The 23123-nt window shown below is 44.5% G+C and overlaps 1 protein-coding gene across 1 annotated transcript in view; it reads left to right on the plus strand.

The window, feature by feature from the left end:
• Positions 1-23123, plus strand: part of INVS (inversin) — a 156825-nt gene that overhangs the window by 14978 nt on the left and 118724 nt on the right. The window contains 1 exon segment of the mRNA XM_056857869.1: positions 8744-8910. Within this exon segment, the coding sequence (XP_056713847.1) occupies positions 8744-8910 (167 nt within the window).

Below are 23123 nucleotides of genomic sequence, written 5' to 3' on the forward strand. Positions count from 1 at the left end.
CAGAAGTGGCAACCCTAATCTAAAGCAGTGGCAATCATCACATCATGTGGTGGTGAGTTCCACATCAACAACTGTTGTGTGAAGTAGTACTTCCTCATGTCTCTCTTGAACGTGGAACCATAGTTTATTTTAACGGTGGTTGGTTTGTGAAACTGGGATTTAACTCAGAAAGAAAAAAAATCTTGGTTTGTCCCAACAAATGTAGGTTCCATTGGCTTCTCCTGCCATCCCATGAAGAGAGCCAGGTGGTAGCCCAGCCTCTATTGTGATGAGGACAGCACCAGGGAACAATCCAGGATTAACCCACGTTGTCTGTGTTCATATGTCACATAAATCCAAAGATGAGATTAACTGTGGTCAATAAACAACCTCAACCCATATTTTCAGATCCTGGTTCAAGATACCCTAGCTAGTCAAAGTTAGTGCAATGGCCTGCATTCAGATGATTGCACTGATCATTAAATTGTGGTTTTGTGTGTCATCCAAACGGAGACTATATGCTTAGGTAAAGCAATGAAAGCCTATGTCAAAGGGCCAGCTGTCTGTGGATGCCTGACTCTTAAAGGGCCAGCTGCCATTGATCAGCCGGTTGGTGTGCAGACCAGTACAAGGTGCATCTGTAACTCCACTGGGCCAGGTGGATGCCAGGCTTGATCATGTGGGGATGCTGAGGAGGGGGGGGGGCTGGTGTTGTCTCCCCCCAAAATGGTAAAATGAATAAAAATGTTTTACTTTACAAGCAGTGATGTCAAGATCACTAATAAGTGAAAAGTGCTTTCATTAGCTTAAAGTGCAATATAAATGCAAACAGGTTTAGATTTGCAATAAAAATAAATCTCCCTCCCTAAGAGGTCTCCCATAATTCAGCTATTTCCTTTTTAAAAAAACAAGGACCTTCAAGGATCAAAAAACCTTTAGATTAAGAGAAGAGTTACGGTGGGTACAGACTGTTCATATCTTAAATCCCATCCCATACAAGCAATCAGTAAAGCCTCATATAGTGTGCCCAGCCCCAGTCCTCTTCCTTTGAAAGTTGGAGGTAACACTGAAGCAGGGCCCGTGGTACATCAGTCATTAATAAAATGAACTTTAAAATTCTAAGCCTCTAATTCTGACAACCAGCTTCTTGCAAAGCTTATTTTAAATTGCAGAGTACAATCTTGGGCATGTGTATCTAGAAGTCAGACTAGCCAAATAAAACTGTGGGAGAGGCTGTGGCTCCATGGAAGAGCCTTTGCTTTGTATGCAGAGGTCCCTTTGCCAGTTTCCAGGTGGTGGCTGGAGATCTCTTGGTATTACAACTGGTCTCCAGGTTATCAGTTCCCCTGGAAAAAATTGCTTGTTTGGAAGGTGAACTCTAGGGCATTATACCCCACTGAGATCCCTCCCCTCCAAAACTCTGCCCTCCCCAGGCTCCACCTCCAACATCTCCAGATATTTCTCAATCCAGAGCTGGCAACCTTTTGCAGAAGTTCCCAGGTTCAATCCCTGGCATCTCCAGTTTAAAAGGACTAGGGGGTAGGTGATATGAAAGACCTTGACCTGAGACCCTGGAGAGCTGCTGCCAGTCTGAGTAGACAATATTGACCGATAGTCTGATTCAGTATACAGCAGCTTCATGTATGTGTCATGTGTGTGTATTTATCATCTGTGTAACTCTTCAAGCCTGTTTGCAAAGATCTGTCCTATTTCTGTTTATTTGTGAATACAACATTCAGACCCTTCTTGCTGATTCCTGTGTTGCTTTACAATGATGAAGACGCTTGCCTCAATTCCCACATGTCCACAGTGTTGAGTCCCTTTCTACAGCTTCTGTTTATCAACCTCCCCCCTCCATATGGAACCTGTCACTACATGCCATTCTTTATATCCCAAATGACAGTATATAGAGAAAATTTGGGATCAGTACACAACAGAGTAACCAATGACCTCATAATATACTGAACTTCAGGACCAAACTAAATGTAATGTTAGAAGATCAATGAATGGGTCTTCCTTTTTTAAAAGTGTACATAGCAGCCCTAGGTTTTGATGGGTGCTGTGCTGAGGAATGTTTAGACTCTTTTTTCCTTACATTTTCCAATCTTGATCAGCCTCTGAAGCTGCTGTTTGTCCCTCCGGCGGCCTCTGTCAAGAACAGTTAAGGCCTGTCCTACCATAATATGTTTGCCAGGCATCTACTGGAAGCTGATTGATTACTGTTGTAAAGCTTTATTATTCATATCCGATAAGAGTTCAAGAAGTTACCAGACCAGATAATAATCTAGGAAGGTAAGATACTTCAAAATGAATTGTGTTGAGTAATAAAATTAGAAAAGTTGAAATGGGAACATGTAGGACCAGGTAGTACAGAGTGAGAAGCAATCAGAATAAATGTTGAAACAAAGTAAAGAACGTCCTGTACAAGGTGGAGGAAAGTGCTTTTGGTGGCCATGGTTAAAAAGAGGACTCCTTGGAGTCTGAATATGCAAACTGGAGTCTGTTACTTCTTGGGTGTGTGTGTAGGGGATCCCCTCAAGTCAGGATTACTTTCTAAAAGTAATAATGTATATGGTTGCAAACTTCAATCACTATAATTGGTAGATTAATCAAGTGCAGCTTTATTTAATACACGGGGATCAATTCTAATTAGTGGGAGTTAAGGACAAGTTTCTATTTTGTTTCTATTTTCATTCCAGTATGTTGAATGAAAAGAAGATTAATATTGGCTTTTCCTTCTACCAATGTGGTAGCTTTTATTTATTAAAAAAGCATCTGAGTGGAGTTGCAGTTAGGGTAATATTTAGGTTTATGTGAAACAGTCTTTACTGAACATCCGTAATTATTTCAAGTTTCAGAGTTGTTCTGTGTGAGGTATGGCTTCTTTTAAAGACACAGCTATTAGGAAGTTTCTAAATGTGGAGTGTAGATACTTCTGCCTCTTTAAAATTCTTTACAACATAGAACACAATATTGTGATAAAACAAGGAAACAGTGGCCATGCCCTAGACCAGTGATGGCGAACCTTTTAGAGACCGAGTGCCCAAACTGCAACCCAAAACCCACTTATTTATCGCCGAGTGCCAATGCGGCAATTTAACCTGAATACTGAGGTTTTAGTTTAGAACAGGGGTGGGGAACCTTTTTTCTGCCAAGGGCCATTTGCATATTTATAACATCGTTCGGGGGCCATACCGGGCGTAGATCTCCTGGTGTGTGTGTGTGGGGGGGGAAGCTAGGGTTGACAGGTCCTCTTCACCACTGGCGGGAGGTTTTGGGGGTGAAGCCTGAGGAGGGCGGGGTTTGGGGAGGAAGACTGCACAGCCATAGAGCCCAATGGCCAAAGTGGCCATTTTCTCCAGGGGAACTGATCTCTATTGGCTGGAGATCAGTTGTAATAGCAGGAGATCTCCAGCCACCACCTGGAGGTTGGCAACCTTAGGGGAGGGTATGCAGAGAAGGCTTGGAGGGTGTCTCAGCTCCCCCAGGTCTTCCCCCTCCTCCCAGGTGGGAAGGCAGCCAGCGGTGGACCCAGGCAACCAAGGTGCCAGGGGGGCGCAGCTTGCAGCCTGCGGTCGATCTGCAAGGAAGGAAAGAAGGAAGGAAGGAAAGAAAGAAGGAAAGAAGGAAGGACAGAAAGAAGGAAAGAAGGAAGGACAGAAAGAAGTAAGGAAAGAAGGAAGGAAGGAATGAAGGACAGAAAGAAGGAAGGAAAGAAGGACGGAAAGGAAGAAGGAAGGGAAGAAAGGAGGACAGATAGAAGGAAGGAAGGAATGAAGGACAGAAGGAAGGAAGGAAAGAATGAAGGACAGAAAGAAGGCAGAAAGGAAGCATGGAAAGGAGAGAGGGGGGGAGGGAGGGAGAGGGGGGAGGGAGGGGGAGGGAAAGGGAGGGAGAGAGAGGGAAAGAGAGGGAAAGAGAGAGAGAGAGAAGGGGAAAGAGAGAGAGAGAGAAGGGGAAAGAGAGAGAGAGAGAGAGAGAGAGAGAGAAGGGGAAAGAGAAAGAGAAGGGGAAGGGGAAAGAGAAAGAGAAGGGGAAAGAGAAAGAGAAGGGGAAAGAGAAAGAGAAGGGGAAGGAGAAAGGGAAGGGGAAGGAGAAAGAGAAGGGGAAGGGGAAAGAGAAGGGGAAGGGGAAAGAGAAAGAGAAGGGGAAAGAGAAAGAGAAGGGGAAAGAAAGAGAAGGGGAAAGAAAGAGAAAGAGAAGGGGAAAGAGAAAGAGAAGGGGAAAGAGAAAGAGAAGGGGAAGGGGAAGGAGAAAGAGAAGGGGAAAGAGAAAGAAGGGGAAAGAGAAAGAGAAGGAAAGAAAGAGAAGGGGAAAGAAAGAGAAAGAGAAGGGGAAAGAGAAAGAGAAGGGGAAAGAGAAAGAGAAGGGGAAAGAGAAAGAGAAGGGGAAGGAGAAAGAGAAGGGGAAAGAGAAAGAGAAGGGGAAAGAGAAAGAGAAGGGGAAAGAAAGAGAAGGGGAAAGAAAGAGAAGGGGAAAGAAAGAGAAAGAGAAGGGGAAAGAGAAAGAGAAGGGGAAAGAGAAAGAGAAGGGGAAAGAAAGAGAAAGAGAAGGGGAAAGAGAAAGAGAAGGGGAAAGAGAAAGAGAAGGGGAAGGAGAAAGAGAAGGGGAAAGAGAAAGAGAAGGGGAAAGAGACGGGGAAAGAGAAGGGGAAAGAGGAGAGAAAGAATAGGAGAGTGACTGAAAAAGGAAGAAAAGAGAGAAAAGCCTTCACACACAGCCGGCTCCCTGCGACCGGGCTTCAGCTTTCCCACCTCTCCCCCCCCCCCAAGTCCACAAAAGTCCTCCACCTGATCGGCTCCCACGCGGATGCTCCGGCCCCGGGAGGGAGCGATTGGCTTTTTCCTCTTCTTCGCCCCCTCCCTCCCTCCCTCCCTCCCTCTGCGGCGGCCGAGAGAGGTTTCAACCCCTGTGCCGCGCGGCGTGCAGGGACGCTTCGCCTTCTCGGCTTGGGGGAAGCGTCTTCCTCCCTCCCGCCTCCCGCCTCCTCTTGCCGATGGCGAGAGGGGGTTTAAAGGGGCCGCAGCGTTCCTGCACGCTGCGGCTTCAGAGAGGGCCGTGCTGCGCTGCGTTTCTCTGGCAGCTGCAGTGGAGCCCAGGCTGGGCCAGAGGCTCCGGGGGCTGCTTGGGCGCAAATCCCGCCGGCCGCCACCGCAGCACGCCCCCCCCCACCGCACGGGCCGCTTCCGCTCCCCGGCTCCGCTTCACAGGCCGCTCGGCTGGGCAGAACCGGGGCGGCGGCGGTGGCTCCTCTTGGCCAAGCGGGGGAGGCGCCGCAGGTGGCGGCCCGGCCTTCAGGGGCCTTTTGCAGCGGGCGGGCGGGCCCTGAGGGCGACTGCTGCCGGCTCGCCCGCTGTCCCCGCCCCCAATCCGTAGTCGCTGCGGACCGCCCGTGGCGCGGGGCCAGGCAAAGCCGCTCCTCGGCCCCTCGCCTCCAGCCCGGGAAGGGAAGGGGAAGGAAGGCTGCTTCCCCGGGGGCTGAGTGGAGGCGGCCGGGCGCGTGCCAGCAGAGAGGGCGACGCGTGCCAGAGTCGGCACGCGTGCCATAGGTTCGCCAACACGGCCCTAGACTGTGCAGGGTGGAGATTGTATTTGACAAAAACTTTACAACAGGAAAAGAAAACACTGGCTACTTGTTCAGGACTCAGAATTATTCAAATAACATTTCTGAGGTAGTGTAGAATTATATGGAAAAGGGGGAAGACATTGAGCACCTTGAGGTGGTACTGCTAGTGCGAGAGTCAGAGAACTGGGGAGCTAGAATGTAGTCCACTGATCGTCATCCTTCTCCAACCTGGGTCTGATATGACACCAGCAGACAGAAGCTTCCTAGAGTGTTTTCCTTTTGGGATAAATCTTGGTGGGAGCTTTTTCTCTTATGGAACGACAACATCCAAGCAGTTTAGGTGACCTGAAGAGACATGCTATGCTAATTACAGGGCTGTTTAGATCTGAGCCCAACATACAGTACATGCCTGATGAAGGAAATAGTGGCCAGAGGAGCAGGCAGACTGGTAATCTCTCCCAAGGCCATTTTAGAACTCTGCTTTGATTATTTGATTGTAAAGATTAGGAGGAAGAGTTGATAGTTCTGAGGTGGGAAATACCTGGAGATTTTAGGGGTGGAGCCTGAGAAGGGGAGGGTTTGGTGAAGGGAGGGACTTCTGCGGGGTACAATGCCATAGAGTCCACCCTCCAAAGTGGCCATTTTCTCCAGGGGAACTGATCTCTGTTGCCTGGAGATCAATTGTAATAGCGGGAGATCTTCAGCCACCTCCTGGAGGTTGGCAACCCTATTAGGAAGGTTGTTTCTTCACTTACTGTAGAAGCATTGTTACCTCCTCCAATGAGAAGGAAAGACTTTGTGTGCCTTTTCTGTCAAGCTCATTGAAAGTGTTTCTCTCTTTCTTTGAGTGGACAGAAAGAGGTTCTGTACCTGTCATCAGTGAACGCTTTTGCTAGACAGCGAGCTCGATAAAGTTAAGTTACATATGGCCTTTTGACTTGTCCTTTATTTCTGGTAACGATGTCCATCTGGACAGATATGTTGGCAGGTAATATTTGCAAAATAATTTAGTTAGGGGGAACAGTATGGGAAGTTGTGCGAATTTGCACAAATCTTTGCTTTTCTTATTAATGGTGTTGGATCCAGGCCTGCTGTTATGCTCTGCTAACAATGCATCTAGCAGTAAAATTGGCTCTGATGTTTAAATATTTAGCACATTCTGTCAGGAATTGAAGGAGTCTGCTATTCTCTAATTAGGTTAATAATGCTAAACAAGTTCTCCAGATATCCCGTTGAGTGAGAGAGCAAGGTTCCTTACCCCATTATTAACAAACAGTTTTGCTGAACAGCTAGCTTAATAAAATTACAGATGGTTTTCTGATTTTTCTCTATTTCTAGTGAGGAAGTCCAACTGTACAGTTCAGTAAATATATAATATTTATACATTTAGATATAGGAAGTTGTGTGAACCTTTGCTTTTCTTTACTTACTGTTAAGAGTGTTGAATTAGCTCATGGGTGTGACAAAGAATCTAACAAAGTCGCCTACCCGTTGAGCTGAAATTAGCCAGGTCTTGGTTTTGCCACCCGTGAGCCCATTTTTTAAAAATTATCTTTTGGTCATGGGATGGTCAGTACAAGATAAGGAAAGTGTCTGAACATTAGACATGGGGGTAGAGAGGTGTATGGTCTTTCTGTTTGGTCCTGGATGTGAGTACAGGGATGCATTGAGGGACGGATGCCATGGGCTCTTTATTTTCCCGTTCTGTTCAATCTATCCAAATTGTGCTTATGGGTCCCTCTAAGTCTGCCTGCGTGTTCATTCAAAGGGTCTTCAACCCTTTTTCATTTCTCAATCTAGTTCATTAGCTGTGATATAGCTTGCTATTGTCACTTGCTTTTCTTCTCCATATATCCTATGACAGAAAGTGTAAATGAGTTCCTTACACTATGATGCATCACATGGCAATCTTTAATGGCTGGCTACTTGCCTGGCTTTCAGTGATGTGCCTCTTATTTGCTTTTTAGAATAGTATCTATTTAAATGCAGGTGAGCATTGCTTTAAAAAAATTCTCTGCAGTTCATGCCAGTGGCTTCTGTATTCTGCAAAACCTCTACAACAGGAAGAATTGATATAATGCACAATTTACATCCTGAGAACCACACACTTTGAAACATTCAGGAAAAAATAAAACTAAAGAAGGGTCCTGAAATATTGTTTTGGTGAACTGTGTAATAATTTAGGCACAGACATTGGTTACTACTATTTCATAATTATAAGGTTTTATCTTTAAGGCCTGAAATGGCTTGGGCCTGGGGTTTATTTATTGATTTGTTTATTAAGACATTTATATCCCACCTTTCCTCCTGGTTCAAGGTAGCTACTTCAAGGCTACTTACTACCTGAAGGATCCTCCAAATACAGTTTAGCCTGCCAGTTTAAGATCCTGTACCCAAGCCATGTTTAGTTAAGAAGAAGCAGAAGAAGAATTGGTTTTTATACCCCGCTTTTCACTACTTTTAGGAGTCTCAAAGCAGCTTACAATCACCTTCCCTTCCCCTCCCAACAACAGACACCTTGTGAGGTAGGTGTGGCTGAGAGAGTTCAGAGAGAACTGTGACTAGCCCAAGGTCACCCAGCAGGCTTCATGTGGAGGTGTGAGGAAACCAACCTGGTTCACTAAATTAGAGTCCGTCGCTCATGTGTAGGAGTGGAGAATCGAACCCAGTTCACCACGTTAGAGTTCGTCGCTCTTAACCATTACACCACGCTGGCTCTACCTTACTGACCTTTAGGCACCAGGACAAAACATTTCTTTTAACACAAGCTTTTAACTGAGGAGTTTAATCTGTTTTACTTGTTTTGTGGTCTGCTTCTTACCTAGCTGTTTTATGAATGCCATTTCAGGCTGCTGAATATTGTTTTATTCACGTTGTGCCCCTCTTTGTCCATTGCATAGATGGTGCACTTCTTCAGAGTGCTTCTGTCTGGAGCTAGGTGCTTTCCAGCTTATTTAACAGGCCTGGTACTGAGTGGGGAAGCTCCTAGCACTGGAGGAACAGGCTTCATAATGGAGGTCCAGCCCCCTCCCTGTGGAAAAGGATGCAGACAGAAGCAAGACTTAGGAATCCAAGTTGTAGAAATTTATTTTTCTTGTACACAGTTTGTGTGCTGCTTCCTTACTTGTACAGGAAATGTACACATGCAGTTAATCTAACACAAGCCCCACATTACCATTGACTTTCCCATTATCATAGGAAACCCAGATCTGAAAGACAAAGAGGACCAATTTGGGAGAACGCCACTCATGTACTGTGTGTTAGCCGACAGACTGGACTGTGCCGAGGCTTTGCTGAAGGCGGGAATAGATGTCAATAAAGCTGATCATAGCCAGAGGACAGCTCTCCACCTTGCTGCCCAAAAGGTAAGTAAGAGTTGATCAAAGGCTGGACACCTAGGCCACACTCCATAGAACCTTCATCTGCTTCTCTGTATCCAAGGGGTCTTCAGGTGGACGTATTCCTTAAACATACCATTTCCCCCTCATCATGCAGCAGGGCATACCAAAACTTATATAAAACTGAACAGACTTTAAAAAAGAACCCACCAGCTTGACCTATGTCATGAAATGCTGTCGACAAAGTTCAGAAGTCCTTCCATGTTCAGAAGACACAGATGTCCTAGGCAAGTATCAGTCTGAATATAGCCTATTTTCCAGTTTGAGTCCATTCTGCAACAGCCTGACTGTAAGGAAGCTGCCTTCCTTCGTCCTCTCTCACTCTCTTTGATGGCGGCGAGTGTCGAAGGGCACAGAGTTCTATAGGTGAGTGACGGCCACCTTGAATGTCTTTGTTTGTGCCCTGGCTGTCCTAATTTGGCACACATATTGTAAGCAAAGTATCCTTTGTCATCCTAGAGCTCTTGATAAAACACTGGGGAGGATGCAGTGCCTTCAGTGCACTGAGCACAGTCCATTTATGATCATCCTCTTGAGCTATATATGGAAGAACATTGAAATTCTGGAAGAACATTGAATCTGCATGGCTTCTGTGCAGTTCCACATGGGACTACGCATGCGCAGCCATCCAGGGAGATTTCTTTATACGTTTCTAGAATTGTCGGCTCTGCCAAGAGCGTTCCCCCTTCCCTTGGGTAGCCACAGCCATCCCGCTGAAACCATCACTTGACTGATGGTTGTTCTCTTGCCACTGCGGAGAGATGAAGTGTTGTCGGTTCATTCTACAATTTCTGAGGTGATGGAAGCTTCAGTGAAAGGAGGGAAACTTTTTAAAGAATGTGAGAAATGTGATGTCAAAGTGGCCAAGAATGACTCTCATGCAGAGTGTCTCCATTGTTTGAGAGAAAGCCATGTCCCTGCAAAATGTAAGGTGTATGCCCTGCTCACACCAAAGGCGTGACTAGAACATGCGGCCTGCCTTAAAACCTCTCTATGGGAAAGCTCACTGGGCGTTCCTACTACCCCTGAGGTGACCCCCAGGGCAGAAAGATCATCCTCGGTGGTGTCTATGCGAGTCCAAGGAACATCCGCTGAAACAGACCTGGGCCTAACTCATGTCAACAGCCTGCCTGAACAGCACAGCTCCTGACAACAACAGGAATTAACTTAGCCCATCGCTTCGGTCTACCAAGCAGGAGCTTTGTCAAACCACGTTTCACCTCCGCATTTTTCCGCTCCACTTTCCCACTACTTTGGGAGTGATAAATGCTACTGTATTCCAAAGTAATGCCCAAAGCTGTGGCCCAGCTCTTAAACTGGCCAGAAATAAAAGCAGGACCCTGATCAGAGTGCAGAATCTTTGGAACCTATGTAGAACGAAAGCAGTGAGTGCCTTGATTGTTGCTTCAACCGTTTTGTACTGGTGGGATATAACCAAGTGAACCCTGTGCAACCATCAACTAATACCAAAATATTTATCATACCGTCTGAAGGAGATAATGGTCCAATATAATCCATAAACACCTTCTCAAATGGTGCACTCGGACGCTGCTGCTCAATAAAAGGAACTTGAACAGTGTTAGTACTTTTTATAACTTGACATGCTATGCATTGACTTAAAACAGTTACATCTTTTTTCATATTTGGCCACCAATATTTTTCCCCCCATTCCAGCATGTGCTGTTTGAACAAGTTTCGGACGTTTAGCAAGTGGAGGTAAAATATATTTACCACCAGATTTACATACAATTACATCACCTTGTTCGTTCCTGATGTAAGTATGTTTTTGGGTATCCAGGTGAATTAGGTCTGGATGCATCTAGACAGTGATTAGATCTAAATCAGTTATTGGCTTGGTATGTATAGTAGTATGTATTGAATGGCTTGTTTGTTGAGCTAACGTGTTAGCTATCATGTTTCCCTGTGTATGTAGGGAAGATCCCAATGGTCTGTGCCCCGGCTCGTGTATCACTTGGATATCAGGGCGGTTTTTTGCAACGTGTGCAATTGTTTTCCACTTACTACCATGTAGTAGTGGTTGTTTCTTAGTGTTCATGAATCCATTTGAGATCCATGTGTCTAGGTCCTCATTGGAACATCTGGCTAGGTAATTACTATCAGTAACAATGAGAATTGGACCTTTCATCAGTGTAGCCTCCTTGAAGGCATATTCCATAGCGGAAATTTCAGCATACTGTGCAGAATGAGCTCCAAGTGGGTATTTCCATTGGTGGTCTATGACAAACTGTGTGTCCTTGTTGAAATGTCCTTGGACAATTCCAATGCCGGCTGCATGCCGTTCCTTCTGGATAGGACTGCTAATGGCGGATCCATCTGTATAAAAAACAGCTGTATATTCATTTAAATGAAGCTGTTGGAAGAAAAATGTAGTAGAATCTTCTTTTTCTACTTCTGGTAAGTCATCAAGTTGTGGTAAGGTATCATCATAATGAAACTCAAACCTTGTATCTTCAAAGTATGACAGCCAAGTCAACCATCTTCCAGAAAGTGCTTTCCTTTCTGTCTGCGGCATCTTTTGTAGACGCTGTGGTGAACGTAGCGGTGAATACACACGTATCTGTTGACCTTGTGATAAGTCAAGCGCCTGTAACAAAGTTTTATGCATTGTAGTGAGAAGTTTCTCAATTGGAGTAAACATTTTCTCTATAGGCGAAAAAATCAAATTTCCATACATAATAGGTGTAGGAGATAAAGCATTGTGATATTTTAGATATCCTGCAGTAGGAGAGATAAAAAATTTCACATCTAAAGCTTTATTTGAATCTCTTGCTTCTAAATATTTAGAGTCATTTATTTTCATAATTAAATCATTGAGCATAGCTAGATCTTCTTGTGTCCATGGAACAAAATACTTTTCTGATTTTGAAATCAATCCATAGAGAGGTTTAATGCTTTCAGCAAAATCTGGAACAAAATTTCTTGCAAAATTTAACAAGCCTAAAATGCTTTGCAGTTGTTTCAAAGTCTTTGGTGGTTGAAGAGATACTATTTTATTCTTAAACCTTTGAGTCAGTCCTCTGCCAGTGTCAGTCTCTTTGAATCCTAAAAAAGTAACATCAGATTTGGCAATTTCAGACTTCTTAAGAGAAATTACATACCCTCTAGTGAGTAGTTTTTGTATGATTTCCTCTAAGGCTTGTAGGTGTTCCACTTCAGTGGAATGAGAAAAATAAATGTCATCTACATATACAAAAATGTTAGGCACTCTACGTAAAGTTTCAATAACATCCCCTGTAAACAATGCCGGAGAATTCAAAAAACCTTGAGGAAGGCGTGTAAATGTATATTGTTTACCTTCCCAAGTAAAAGCTGTGATCCAATAACTTTCTGGAGAAATTGGACACGCCCAGAATCCATTACTCAAGTCCAAAGTAGTCTTAAACTTCTTTCGAATTAGGTTGTGTAGTATTCCAGTTGAATGACAATTCTGTGCTGCAACTACAGGTGTTTCACTTCTCTGTATTCAACAACCATTCGCCATCTTCCATCAGGTTTGGGTACTGGATATGCTGGTGAATTAATTGGACTGTTTCTTGGGATTAAAACTCCTTGAGTTAATAAATCATTAATAACAATTTGAATATCAGGTCTAGCATTGTGATTAACATGATATTGTTTTTGAGCTTTAGGTATAGCTGTATCTGTAGCAATATGAAATTGTACATCTTTCACATGACCTGTTTGATTTTCCCATGTTTGAAAAACTTTATCATATTGATGAAAAAGACGTTTCAATTGTAAGCATCCTGTTTCAGACAATTGAGATTCCTGAATCAATCTTTCTTGATATTCTTCAATTGGTAACTTAATAGTCAATATTACACTTGAATCCATTCTCCAAGGAACATCTTTACTGGAAACTATAGCTTGTGTTCCATCATAAAAAATCACTTCAACTTGTATATTTCTTCCATCTAAAATTAAAGTCAGAAAATACAAATCATATTCCTTACCGCCATTAATGGTGGTTATCATGGTCACTGCCACTGGAATCTCTTCTTGTGTCTTCCAGCTGGTGGGCCGGCATGTTATCGTTGCCTGCGTGACTGGGACCACTATCATTTGATGATTGTTGTACTGGACGAGTATTTCCATGTTGTACTTGTTGAACTCTGCACTCTTGTTGTGGCTGTGGTTGCCTCACAGGAGTCTGTCTCTCTTCAGCAGATTGAAGAGACAGTTCCCTTCGTCTATATGGATTTGAAGTTCCTCTCTCTGGATTTCCATACCAATCAGGTCGCTTAACGTTTTGTCTCAGACCATATCCTCTTTGTTCCTCTTGACTCTCTGGTACACTTCTCTCATCAGCTTTCCAGTTTTTATTGGTCTGGGGTCTGGAAAAGGAAGGTTGAGTTTGTTTAACAAATTTCTGACCTTGTTGTTGTGGACCTATTTCATCTATGGGAGGTGTCCTTTGTTGGAAATTCCGGAACTGTTGTTTCAAATTACTTCCATTCCTCTTAGCTCCTCCTTTGGTAGGAGTCTCTGGATGTTGAGCTGCTTCTCGATGCGCTGGACGACCTGTAGAATCTAATCCCAGACTCTATAGACAGTAGTTACTATTTGTGCAAACTGTAATCTTCATTTGGAAGAATAGACAAAGCAGTTTGTATTGAAGCAAGTATGGCAAGACCTGTACAGCTTGGTTTCAGAATACCCCACTCTAAGGTAAAGTCTTCTTTTAACATCATCCCTACATCAAAAGCAGTTATCAAACCTTCAGTTCTCCCCAACTCTGTTAAGGTTCTGGAAAGTTCTACCGCTGGAACTACTCCATGTGCTTTTTTTGTAGAGATGTCCGATGACCTGAGGCCAGGTTCCAGCCTCCTCTGCTCTCAAAGACAATGAAGGACGATTAGCAAGTAAAGCATTCACAACCCTTGCCCTTAATTCAGGAGTATTTATAGGCATTGTCCCATCTAGGGCTCTTGTCTTCTTTGAAAGCCAGACTGCTACTTTCTTTATGTCAGCGGGAGTGTCTCCAACTACTCCACAAAGCTGACTCACTGGTATGGTTGCTATACCATGAGGTGCCATTGGTGCTTGTGCTCCCAATCCTAATGCTCTGTGTTGAATCTTTCTGTTAGTCACTCTACTCAGAAATGTCAACTCAGCTTCCCTTTGTGTTGCTGGTAAGACAGCATTTTCCTCTGCAGTAATAGGTAAAAATCCTGCTGCAAATGGATGTTCAGGTTGCCAGTCTATGTGAAAAGGCCCATGTCTGGCGGTGCCTTCCATAGCAGTTGCATTACCTTGACCCACTATTCCTTCAGCTTGGAAGTGACTAAGACTTAGAACTATATCTTGAGGATCAATTGGACCCTAATTCAAAGTCAAAGTGGGATTTGCCAAGCCAACTGGATGATTTGCATTGTCCCGTAATGCCAAAACTCCACGCATATACCGATCACCAAGTCCCTGTGCACCACTTGTCATTCTAAAGACCAATTGTTGACCATGCACAAGCTGAACCCGTGCTTGATTAGCTAAATCATTTAGCAGAGCTAATTGTATTTGTTGAGCCATCTCCTAAGCAGTGCTTTAGGAACCTATAGGATTTATACGACCATGAGTTAAAATGTGTGTGAAAGTGAAAGTGAAACCAGGATTCGTACCCATGTCTGGGCTTCTGCCTGGCTCGCCAACTGAAGCGGGTCGTGCTGTTGAAGTGACAGGCTCTTAGAAAGGACCCCTTCCTGAGAAGTGATATGTTATCTTATTCAGCCAGTCACCCACTAAGCAGGACTCAATGACTTTACCTACTTTTAAAAAGCAAGTCTTTTTATTGATGTACTTACAGTAAAAATGTATATATGTGTGTATATGCAAGTTACAAAGTCTTAACATTCATAGACAATGTATGCAGTGACAATGTATTTTACAATGTATGCAGTAAAGCAAGCAAGTTGTACATACTATTTAGTTTTAAAATCCAACTTCAAATTATAACAGTCAAATAAGTCTGATTTAGTTCAAAGTATCTAATTCACAATATCTAGAATAATATATTTATAAAGCCATACATACCAATAGCCTTCTTCTTGAGACCCTCTGAGAGAGGTCTGAAGAACTAGCCTTTCTGTGCCTGTATTTATACTGTTTCAAGCACATGAAAAAGTACTGATCCTTGAAAGGAAAATAATTATAAACAATCAATTCTGAGCTTTATAATCATTCTACATATTCAATTTTAACACCATTCTCATCTGTAGTAAAATACGCTTTGATTAAACTTATTTATGAATCAATAGCATCAAGTTAACATATCTAAATCATAAAACACAATTATTGCTTACATTGCATTTTCATGTCTTGGTCTGTATATCTCAATCAGCATATTATACCATCTGGATAGCTGCTTGGTAAAAATTACTCCTTCATGAGAATTAAAGTTATCTTGAAAACTGTTTTCCTTTCTCCAGCTGGCAATGAGTCATAGAGAAGGAAAAAAGTAACATCTGTGCTGACTTTGCAATTGTAAGAATACAAATCCATATCAATACATAAGCAGGCTTTTCTGTCTTAGAAACCTCTGCTGTATTCTGTTTGCAGTTCAGTTTGTGTAGTTTGTATGTGTAGTTTTAGGTTTTACAATGAATAATTGCTGCATATGTACAACACAATCCTATATTTCATGTGCTGATATGTCAAAGCCTGAGACAACTGGACTATAAGAAGGGTGGTGTTTGCACAGCCGTAGTGTGGCCGCCACCGTAAGGAAGTGGCTGTGTGAGGCAATGGTTTCCCTAGACCAGGGGCTGCATCCTCCAGGGTTACCCCAAGAATATCATGACTTTGTCGACGTGTTTGATGGAGCGGATTGTGATATTCTACCCCCACACACACTGGAAAACAGACTGTGCCATTGAGCTGGTGAGGGACATTCAGTTACCTAAAGGAAAGGTGTATCCCATGAGCCCCAAGGAGAAGTCCATGCTAAGAGGGGTTTTTGGATAAGAACTTAGCGCTGGGTTTCATCCGACCCTCCACGGTGCCTTGTTCAGCCCCCTCCTTCTTTGTATGGAAAAAGACGGGTGACCTCCGACTTTGTATTGACTTTCGCAGACTCAATGCAGTGACTCAGAAAATGCCTACCCCCTTCCATTGATTCCAGACCTCTTAAGCCAACTGAAGGAGGGATGGGTCTTCACTAAACTGGATCTGGTCGAGGCTTATTATCGAATACGAATTTGGGATGGTGACGAATGGAGGACGGCCTTTTCCAGCTGTTTTGGAATGTTTGAATATTCTAGTCATGCTGTTCGGTCTTTCGGAGGGCCCTAGTGTCTTTATGCAAATGATAAATGAAGTGTTACGTGACATGCTGTTCAAAGGGGTAGTCGTTTATTTAGATGACATTTTCATCTATACCAAAACCTATGATGAACATATTAAACTGGTGAAGGAGGTGTTGAAACAGCTGTGGGACAATAATTTGTTTGCCAAACTGGCTAAATGTTAATTTCACCAGGATAAGTTGAGTTTTTTGGGATATATCATCTCACATGACGGTCTGGCTATGGACCCCGCCAAGGTGCAAGCAGTTCTAGAATGGGAAGCACCCACCACCCGTAAACAGTTACAGCAGTTCCTGGGGTTCGCGAATTTTTATAGAGGGTTCATCAAGGACTTTGCCCAAGTGGTTCTGCCTGTCACAGACCTGTTGAAAACTAAGGGGAAGGGCACCACAGCAACCCAACCCTCAGCACGGTTGGACTGGTCTCCCGATTGTGAAAAGGCTTTTCAGACATTAAAGGTTCTTTTTACTTCAGAACCAATTCTCAAACACCCTGACTGTGAAAAGCCTGTTGTAGTTCAAGTAGATGCTTCTGATGTGGCAATGGGCGGGGCTGTGCTTCAAAGGGGAGCGAAGGGACAGCTTCAACCCTGCTCTTATTTTTCCAAAAAGTTTTCTCAATTGGAACTCAATTGGCCCATATGGGAGAAAGAGGCGGCTGCCATTAAGTACACCATAACTGTATGGAGACATTTTTTGGAGGGAGCTGACGCCCCTTTTGAAGTGTGGACAGACCATAAAAACCTTGAAGCTCTACAGGGAAATCGCAAACTTAGCGCCAAGCAGATGCGCTGGGCTGAGTTCTTTTCCAAATTCCGTTTCGTATTGAAGCATGTCCTGGGCAACCAGAATTCGCTAGCAGATGCCCTCTCCAGACTTCCTCAGTACCAGAGTAAGATTGATCGTCCAATCAACTCGTTATTTACCCCGGAGCAAAGGAGGGTTTCGATGGGGCTGACTGTGCTCACTCGGTCACAGAGGGTGGGACCCGATCTGGTGGAGGGACTCCCGGAATCTTTTAAAGACTCTTTATGTAAGGCGACCCGGGAGGAGGAGCTGGCAGGCACCTTGCCTGACACTTTGAACTCCCGAAACGGATACTGTTTCAATGGTACCAAACTGTACATCCCTGAGCGTCTACGGAGGGAGGCCCTAGAACGTTGCCATGGAGCCAAAGTAGCCAGGCATTTTGGCTTTGTAAAAAGAAAATACCAAGACCACAGTTACACAGCCCGGATAACCTACAAGAACCAATGAACTCTGACCGTGAAAGCCTTCGACAATATTTTGCACCTATTGCGCAGACAGTTTTGGTGGCCTGGAATGAGGCAGGATTTGGACCTATACATTAAGAGCTGTCCCATGTGTGCCATGACCAAGCGAGTGGGGGGGAAACCACCTGGACTGTTAAAGCCTCTGGATACCCCTTCAGCACCATGGGAGGTTATTGCCATGGACTTCATCACGGACCTCCCACTGTGCCATGGCAAAACTGTTCTTGGGTCGTCACTGACTTATTTTCTAAACAGGTCCATTTAGTCCCCTGCGCAGGACTTCCCACGGCACAAAAACTGGCTCACTTATTTCTTCTGCATATATTTCGACTACATTCCTTCCCTCGCAAGATAATATCTGACAGGGGGAGCCAATTTATTGCCAAGTTTTGGAAGGCTTTCTTAAAATTGGCCAGTGCGGAGGTTGCAGACTGGGTGGAATTTGTTCAAAGCACTTGGCCTAAGAACTTGGAGTGAGCTAAACAGAACTACAAGAAACAGGCGGACAAGCATCGTTCCCCGGGATGGGATTTAAAGGTGGGGGACAAGGTCTATCTGCCCACTAAAAATCTTCTTTCGCCTCTCCCTTGTAAAAAACTCACTGACAAATATGTAGGGCCATTTGCTATTTCACATCTAATCAATGATGTCACAGTGGAATTGGCTCTCCCAAAGTCTTTGAAAGGGATCCACCCGCTGTTTCATATCAGTCTGCTAAAAAAGTACGTGTCGGCTCCTGATTGGCACCTGGAATCCACTCCAGTGTCTCCTGTCCTGGTCCAGGGGGACGAACACTTTGAAGTTTCTAAGATCCTGGACTCTCGTGTTCGCAAGGGGGTGTTGTACTACCTTGTCCAATGGAAACATTTGGTCCCTGGGCAGGACAAATGGGTCACTGATCGTCATGTTGCCGCCCCTCGCCTGGTGCAGTTATTCCACGAGACCTATCCCGACAAACCTTGACCTTCGTCAAGGGGAGGGGGCCTTAAGGGGAGCAGAATGTCAGGTCTTGGCCTGATCCTGTTTCCCAGAGTGTTATGCTCGTTCAGCACCTGGTGTTCGTTGTGTCTTTGCCCATGTCTTTGCCCATGATAACCTTATCAGAGTTGCCTGGCAACTTCAGGCAAGTATCTTGGACTTATGCTTTTAAACCCTACAGCTCCCCTTGAGAGACATTGCCAACTTTCCAAGCCTTTGAGCTGTCATGCTTTTAGTCTGTATCTGCTAGCCTTTCTAATAAAGAGTTTTACTTCAGACTTCGAGCTGTCTGAGTGAATCCTTGGGAAAGAACCAGAGAGGGGCTTATGATTCTGACACAGGGCAGCCATTGGAAGGCACTCCCTGGGCAACGCATTCCAGATCAGTTGGACAGGGATGTTTCTGTACATGTTTCCCCCATTCCCCCTGTTGAGCAGGGTTCTAGCGAAAATAAAGGCAGACAGTCCACACTGCATCCTCATAGCCCCTTATTGGGCCCGGAGGGTCTGGTTCGCCACGCTTGTGAGCCTGGCCAAGGGGAATTATATGTTGTTTACTCCACACAAGGATTTTTTCCTGCAAGGTTCTCTGTATCACCAGGACTTGCAATCCCTACATTTGGCAACATGGAGAATCGCACCACAACACAATGGTCTTCCAGAGTAGAAGACGTTTTAATAGCTTCACACAAGCCATCTACGAGACAATCGTTTGCGTCTAAGTGGCGGTGATTTTGCATTTGGGCCCATCACCGAGGTGTTATACCTGAACATTGTTCCCTATCTATACTGTTTGGCTACCTGTTGGAGTTAAAGGATGCTGGCCTGGCCAACACATCAAATAAAGTTCATTGGGCAGTAATTTCCACATTCCGTGCTGGCATTAACTTTGACTCTGTACTTGCTAATCCTCACTCTAAGAATTTTTTTAAGGGATTGGACAACCTGTTTCCTCCACTTTCCCCTTCCACTCTACAATGAAGTCTTTCTCTGGTTTTATCTTTTCTGATGGGGTCACCATTGGAACCTATGGCCACCTGTGACTTGTCAGTACTATCATATAAAACTGCATTTTTAGTGGCCATTACATCAGCTAGACAAGTGAGTGACCTCACTGCCCTACATCATGATACCCCGTTCACAAACTTTTACTGAGACAAGGTGGTCCTGAGGCCCAGTTTAACCCACTTTCCTAAGGTGGTCACAAAGTTTCAAATGTCTCAGGACATCATTCTACCTGTTTTCCCCCCTCTAATCCCCAGTCTCAGGCGGAACACTGCCTACACTCCTTGGATGTGAGGAGGGCTTTTATTTACTCAGGACTGCAGAGTTCCGGAAGCAAGACAATCTCTTTATTTGTTTCAGAGGTCACAACAAGGGCAATGGTGTCTCTTCACAGACTTTTGTCTTGATGGATAACCTCAGCGATACTCTAGCACATGACAAAGCTAAGATAGACTGCCCATTGCAGGTGAAGGCCCATTCAACGAGGGCACAAGCCACATTGGCAGCTTTTTCTTCCAGAGTTGACATCCAAGACATTTGTAGGGTGGCTACTTGGTCGACGCCCTCCACATTTATTAAGCATTACTTGGTGGATGTCGATTCAGCACGAGAAGCAGCTGTGGGGAGAACCGTTCTACAACCACTGTTCAAGTAGCAGTCACACACCTACCTCCTCGGTAAAATAGCTTGCTCTTCTCCCTTGTGGGACTGCACAGAAGCCACGCGGATGAAAAACAGAGTTGCAGTTCCTGTAACTGTTGTTCATCTAGTGGTTTTCTGGGCAGGCACACATCCCTTCCTCCTTCCCCGCAGTGGATTGCTTTTTTAACCTGCAGAGGTGGTTTGTGGTGGCAGGGAGGAGAACCGAGGGAAAGAGCGCCCCCCTCGGCCATGTGATGGTTTAGGCAGGAAGGCTGTTGCTATCCGAGGGGTGGGGGAGCACTCTCGACAGAGCCGACAATTCTAGAAACTTATAAAGCAATCTCCGTGGCTGGCCTGTGCAGTCCCATGTGTGCCTGCACAGAAGACCACTAGATGAACAACAGTTGCAAGTAAGTGCAGCCTGTTTTGATGTGCTCTGCAATGCACTGCTGTTAGAAGACAGGTTGCTCCAGCTCATGTTTCTGTATAGTCATCAGGGGAAACCTCATGAGCAGCGATTCTGGCCCCTTTTGCCATCTCGCAAGTGTATAAATGGTGAGTACACCCTTTCTTAGGGGCTTTAATAAAATAGTTAATTATACACACAGCCACTGATTTTAATAATATTTTATGCTCATACAACTGCATTCTATGGGGATTAAACCACTGTGAAACTTGTGTGCATACATACATACATTTGTGCATTCTGTATTGCTACAGTAAACTTGAGGAAATAAGAGTTTCGTACAGTGAACATTCAATACCGATGAGTTTTTTGTTGTTGCTGGAACATCTCTCGTAATCTTTGAAGAGCTCATTATTTCTCCCTATAATCCTATTTGGAGGTTTAATAATTTTAAATATCGTGAGCTGAAATCTAGTATTCTAGATGAAAACCTGAACACAACTTTTGTGTGTGCATGCATGCAAATTATGGTTTAAATATAAAATCCTAATTTTTGTTTGTTTTTGGAAGACAAAAAAGGGGAGTCTAAAAATTAGCGGGCATTTTTTTTTTAATCAAAAAGAGCCATCATAAAATATTAGGCATTCGAGAAAATGGACCAATTAACAGTGATAGTTTTGCTAGGAATGGTTAACTCAAATCCACACTAGGGCCCTTTAGAACTGCTGTTCTAATAATATTTCACACATTCTACATTCCCATCAAAATCTGATAATGCTTGTCGCTGTGGACTGGATCCAGTTATGTGTTTGCTTGGAAAGAAGCCCCATTCGGCAAAAGCATTATTTCTCCGTTATTTTTCCTTTTCCTCCTTTTTGTTTTATAGCGTAATGAATCAGTTTTTGTTATATCTTGTTCATGGCATTCCTGAGTGAGTCATTAACTACCAGTTCTTATAGGAACAGGGTAGCAATTATGTAATGCTTTTTACGCAGCAGCAAAACCATTATAATTTTTAATTTTAATTTTTGTGATGGTGATTTCATAACTGCTCTATTACAATCTTAAACAATTATAAACAAATCACGAGCAGCGGCTTTTGGGCACAATGTGAACAGCAACACAATTCCTACGCTCCTGCCCACACACACAAACAGGAACTTATAATTTACACTGTGAGTGCTGTGGCAGGACCTGAGAGATCAGGTGTTAATTAGTTAAGGTAGAAGAAAAGATTTATTTAAAATATTCCTATGCCATCTTTCCACCCAACGTGGGGTCCCCAAGGCAGGGAACAATAAAAATAATGTTAAAATACAAATAAATATTGTGGCACAGAGGGGTCAGCAGAGGCCAGAGGAGGCCCCACCTACTGGGCGAAAGGCAACAGCTGCTCTAGGACAGGGTGGGGCACTACATGGGAAGGCAGTAGCAGCCTGATGGATGTGCCCCACCTCAAGAGAGTCTGCCCCCCCCCACAAGGCAGTGGCTGAGCATAGCAGCAAGGGGAAGGGGGGTTGACAGACCAGGGCAACAGCTGGGGGCACGAGGGGTCAGCAAGGGGATCTGGCTAGCCATACGCAAACCCAGCTGGGGTGGGGCAAAGCAACGAAGGGCTTAAGAGAAGGAGAAGGCTCAGAGAAGAGTGGACCCCCAGGGATGAACACACGAAAATGCCTTATACTGAATCAGACCCCTGGTCCATCGAAGTCAGTATTGTCTACTCAGACTGGCAGTAGCTTTCCAGGATCTCAGGTTGAGGACTTTCACATCACCTACCTGCCTAGTCCCTCTAACTAGAGATGCCAGGGATTGAACCTGCATGCGAAGCAGATGCTCTACCACTGAGCTACAGCCCTAAAATGGGATAAAACGGGAGATGTCAGGAGAAAGAGAAAGGTGAGCTGGATAAGAAGGCACAGAGAATGGAGGAAGAGGAACCTAAAGAAGAAGCTGGGGCCTTGGGCAAGGGAAGGCAACCCGTCCTGGGCAGGCCTGGTAGGTCTGCCCCACAGTGCAGCTCGGCCCCCTGAAGTTTTAAAGGGGCAAAGCAGATGGGTGAAGGGAATTGCACTTGTGTGTATATCTGTGTGGACTTTGCTCGTTGGAACCGTAAGGAGCTCCATTGAGTCTAAGTGAGGCTCTGCTGCTCATGAAAAACACATATGATATCCCACTGCCCCCTGGTGGGGCCAGAAAAATATGTAACAGATTTTAAACACTTAAATAAAACATATAAAAGCCTGGACACACAAACAGGGAGGACGGCCAATGAGAGTTAGTGAGGGAATGCCAAACAAAACAAGTCTTCACCATCTGGCAGAAGACAACAGTAGAGGAAGACAGATGAATCTCCTCGGAGAGGAGGAGTTGGCCCCTTTCTCAAGTTGCCACCCATCTCGCCTCAGATTGTGTGGATACTGGAAGCAGGTCCACTGGAGGCACCTGGATTCTCATGTTGTCCTTTAAGGTATGCTGGCCCAAGCTATAGAGGGCTTTAAAGGGCAGTACCATCACCTTGAATTGATCTTGGAAGCATATTGCAAGCCAGGGTGGGT

This window comes from Euleptes europaea, chromosome 11 (assembly GCF_029931775.1).
Source record: "Euleptes europaea isolate rEulEur1 chromosome 11, rEulEur1.hap1, whole genome shotgun sequence".
Taxonomy (NCBI): domain Eukaryota; kingdom Metazoa; phylum Chordata; class Lepidosauria; order Squamata; family Sphaerodactylidae; genus Euleptes; species Euleptes europaea.